Here is a 4,230-nt window from a genome sequence, read left to right on the forward strand (position 1 = left end):
AAGAATAATCAAATACATGGCCTCCCTTGGAGTCATAGCCGAAGCCCAAATCCAGAAATTTATTAAACTTTTTCCTGCGAGCATAAACTAAAAGCTGACATGGTGTAAGGCCCCAGAATAAGGTTCTGGTCCGAAAGGGCGTGGGTTGAAAGCCCGCTCTCAACCATCTTTTTAATTTTTATTCCTTTTTCGCTTATTTTTTAATACTTATTTATAAATAATTACTTAAACGAAGTTGATCAACAGTGTCAGGATGGCCGAGTGGTCTAAGGCGCCAGACTCAAGTTCTGGTCCTCGTGAGAGGGCGTGGGTTCAAATCCCACTTCTGACAGATAGAGTTTTGTTTTCTGTTTTTTTTAGATAATAATTCCTATGCGACTTTTATGACTCTTCAGATGTTATTTTTTTCCAGAAGTAAAGACTAATAATTTAACTTTAATGGCTTTTCAGTGATTGCTTGGAAAACAATAAGCTCATTGCTTGGAAAACGCAGCCCCTTTAGGTTTGACTAGTAACAGAATCTGCATGAACTCGCACATGAACAAATGAATCGCGCCATATACTTTTATTTGTGAGCTCATTGAATTTTATTTTTTTCATTTTAAAACTTGTTGATTTTAGGAGTGGCAAATACGTTTCAAATTAATGGTGAGATGAGCTTTTCCCTCCCCCCTAGAGGACAAATGATGACTCAGGAAACGAGAAGGACCACAAATCCACGATAGATTACTATTCGGATAATGATGTATTCCCCCAACACAAGGCTACCAGCCAAATCGTCTCGTCTCTTCCGGCTTCATGCATTAGCTTGAGATAAGAATTTAGGGGCGTTTGAGTTGATCTTTGAACCACCATCAATGATTTAGCAGGTCGAGTTGGTTTAACAAATTCGAATCAGAAGAAATGAATCGTCCCAACTCCGAAGCTCGGGATTTCCTCAAGAATCGATCCAGTATTATCCAAGTAACCAGCCAACTTAATCGCAAATCTTGTAAAATCACCAATCACAGGCTAAACCACTGGTGAAAACTCTACCTTTGGGTTCTCAGAATATCAAATTATTCCACGGAGAGTTTTCGTTTTTCAACCCTGAAGAGGGCGATCGGGATCGCCAAGTTGATGCGCCAGCATCGAAAGGGAGACTTCCCGTATAGTTCCAAAACTTTCAGACTCGGAAGACTTGGCTAGGGGGGTCCTCTGGAATAACTTTATGAGAAATGAGCTCGTGTTGGTGGGGCAAAAACTACGAAATTGAAAATGACAGGACAAGGCGTTGAAAATGTCATATACAAATACAAGGGGTATTAGTGTTTGTCGATCATAAGAAAAGTCGGAGACTTGTAATCATTCCGAAGGAACTCGAAACCTAGATAGATAATGCCGGCCACTTCAAAAGTTTACCCTGCCCCTCTCTGCTTGTTTTGGATCTCCACAACTTCAAGACAAGTATTTCAAATGTTAACTAAATGTAGCTTTTTTATCCATTCGAAAAGTATTACAACCACTTCATTTGTTGGTGGAGTGGGATTTAAATTAAATAAATTTGAGATCAGTGTGATGAGGTAAAGGAGAAAGACAAGATTGAACTGGACATCTGAGTTTTTTTTCAAGGAGACAGGGCCTTAAATCACAGAGCATGCGAAAGGTCCTCTATTACAGCTTTTTCGCACTTGAAAAGTCTAAAATCAAAGCAAGCTGATAGTGTAGGACTCTAAGTTAGATTCCACATTCGTGGTAAGGAAAAACGAGGGTAATTTCGTGCAAAATGAAAGACATGGTGGACTGGCCCAACGACTAGGAAACCCACTATCTGACTTTTCCAACCTACACAACAGTAAATGCTCAATGATTTGTTTTGATTGGAAAAAATCAAATCTGAAGTTAATAGAGGGAGAAAAACACGAACAATAAATCTGGTGTGGACAGAAAAGGAAGGAGAAAAGGAGATGCATTCACCTTGCACTGGAGAGGCCTCGCAAGCCTGCTTCCATAATTTATGTCAATTGCCTTTTCTTGGGATTCCTGAGCCCCAGAGTTCAACATCCACAACCACTGCTGCTTCATCCCGCCATGTTTTTGAAGTTGCCATGGCGTCATCGATGTATCCAAACTCTCAATTCACCAATCATGAGTCCTTCCCTTCATTGCAAGAATCATTCTCCTATTTCACCAAAGCATTTCCACTGTATTCTCAGACTGATCAGGCTGACAAAATCCGAGAAGAAGAATACTACCATCTCTCCCTGTCCAACCATGTTTGTCTTGATTATATTGGCCATGGCCTCTTCTCATACTCTCAGCAACGAAGTTACTCTCGGGAAGCTACAGTTGCCTCAACATCATCTTCTTCCCTTCCATTACGGCAATATTCCTCAAGTTTAGAAACGCCCTTCTTTGGCATTTCCTACAAGGCAGCAAACTTACATTCTCAAATACAGTACGGTTGCCAAGAATCGGAAATGGAATGCAAGATACAGAAAAGAATTATGGCATTAATGAATCTCTCTGAAGATGATTACGCGATGGTTTTCACTGCCAACCAGTCATCCGCATTCAAACTTCTTGCAGACTCTTATCCATTTCAGTCAAATCACAACCTTCTTACAGTATACGACCATGAGAACGAGGCAGTGAAAATCATGATAGAAAGATCCAAGAACAGAGGAGCACGGGTCATGTCAGCTGAATTCTCATGGAAGAGTTTAAGAATACATTCAGGGAAATTGCTAGAGAAGGTAAGAAGTAAGAGGAAGAATAGGAGGGGACTATTTGTTTTCCCACTTCAATCAAGGATGACAGGAGCTAGGTATTCATACCTCTGGATGAACATGGCTCGGGAAAATGGATGGCATGTCTTGCTTGATGCTTGTGGCTTAGGACCCAAGGATATGGAGACCCTGGGCCTCTCCCTCTTTAAGCCAGATTTTCTTATCTGCTCTTTTTTCAAGGTTTTTGGTGAAAACCCATCTGGTTTTGGCTGTCTATTTGTGAAGAAATCCAGTTCTTCAGTTATAAAGGATTCAACTAGTACAGGCTTAGTGAGGCTTGTCCCAGCTAGGCGACCTTCTCAAATTTCAGAAGAGTCAGCTAATGACGACACAGAAACTGAAGAAAAAGCGAAACAAGAGTTACATGATGATGATAGTTTGCAAGGCTCCTCCTCAGGTCCTATGTCCAGGCAGCAGACAAGTGAGAAAACTTCTGAACTAGAAGAAACCAAAGAGGTTTCAGTAAAACAAAAGGCACCAGAAATTGAGGTATCAGTAAAACAAAAGGCACCAGAAATTGAGGTATCAGTGGCATCATTTGAATCCTCCCAATCCCAAATCATTGCTAGCAATGGAAGTGGGTATTCATATCTTGAATGTAGAGGCTTGGATCATGCAGATTCATTGGGCCTGATATCAATCAGTACCAGAGCAAGGTACCTCATCAACTGGTTGGTAAATGCATTAACGAGTCTTCAACATCCACATTCAGAAAATGGGCATCCCCTAGTCAGAATCTATGGACCAAAGGTAAAATTTGATCGAGGACCAGCAGTGGCATTCAACGTATTTGACTGGAAAGGTGAAAAGATAGATCCTGCCATTGTACAGAAGCTTGCTGATAGAAATAACATTTCTTTAAGTTGTGGATTTTTGCACCACATTGTGTTCTCAAACAAGTATGAACACGAGAGGGAGCAGATATTAGAGACTAGAACAAGTGAAGGAGGAGCAGTTTTAAATGGGAAGAGAGATAAACTTTATTCAGGAATTTCTGTTGTCACAGCTGCCCTCGGGTTCCTGACAAATTTCGAGGACGTTTACAAACTCTGGGCATTTGTTTCACGGTTCCTGGATGCAGACTTTGTGCAGAAAGAGAGGTGGAGATATACAGCTCTTAATCAGATGACAATAGAGGTTTAGTTTGCACTTATTGTTTTATTCTTTAATATTATCGTAATTGAATTCTTAATGTAACAAACACATTGTTACAATGCGTTAATATAGTGGCAGAATAAAAGTATACCTCGGAGACATGTGAACACCTTCATTACATTCGAACATGGTGAAATTAATTAGATCTCTTAAAGTGGTCTCAAAGATGATGAAACAAAAAAACAAAGAAACTGTCGCAGAAAAGAAAAAGGAAACTTCAAATGAAATTGAAATTCAACATTAATAAAATAAAATCATTGCTATGAAAAACATCCTAGCACTGTAATATAAATTGAATACTTCATCC

General features: G+C 39.9%; 1 protein-coding gene and 1 non-coding gene across 3 annotated transcripts; both read left to right on the top strand.

Annotated features, from left to right (window-relative positions):
- Positions 1–247: 247 nt before the first annotated feature.
- Positions 248–331, top strand: TRNAL-CAA (transfer RNA leucine (anticodon CAA)). The gene has a single exon. It is a non-coding gene; the product is annotated as a tRNA-Leu (tRNA).
- Positions 332–1,631: 1,300 nt separating this feature from the next.
- LOC118033802 (uncharacterized) lies at positions 1,632–4,020 on the top strand. 2 transcript variants are annotated; one of them, XM_035038908.2, is made up of 2 exons: positions 1,632–3,257; positions 3,291–4,020. In XM_035038908.2, the coding sequence occupies exons 1-2, from the start codon at positions 1,947–1,949 to the stop codon at positions 3,909–3,911; spliced, it is 1,932 nt and encodes a 643-aa protein (XP_034894799.1). In that variant the 5' UTR covers positions 1,632–1,946; the 3' UTR covers positions 3,912–4,020. The 2 variants fall into 2 exon arrangements, with proteins under 2 accessions (XP_034894799.1, XP_034894798.1); XM_035038907.2 differs by having other exon boundaries at positions 1,635–4,020.
- Positions 4,021–4,230: the final 210 nt, after the last annotated feature.

This window comes from Populus alba, chromosome 1 (assembly GCF_005239225.2).
Source record: "Populus alba chromosome 1, ASM523922v2, whole genome shotgun sequence".
Lineage (NCBI taxonomy): Eukaryota > Viridiplantae > Streptophyta > Magnoliopsida > Malpighiales > Salicaceae > Populus > Populus alba.

What these genes read in the sequence shown, in the direction of transcription:
- LOC118033802 (XM_035038907.2), top strand. Translation starts at nt 1,947, where the DNA reads ATGCATTCACCTTGCACTGGAGAGGCCTCGCAAGCCTGCTTCCATAAT.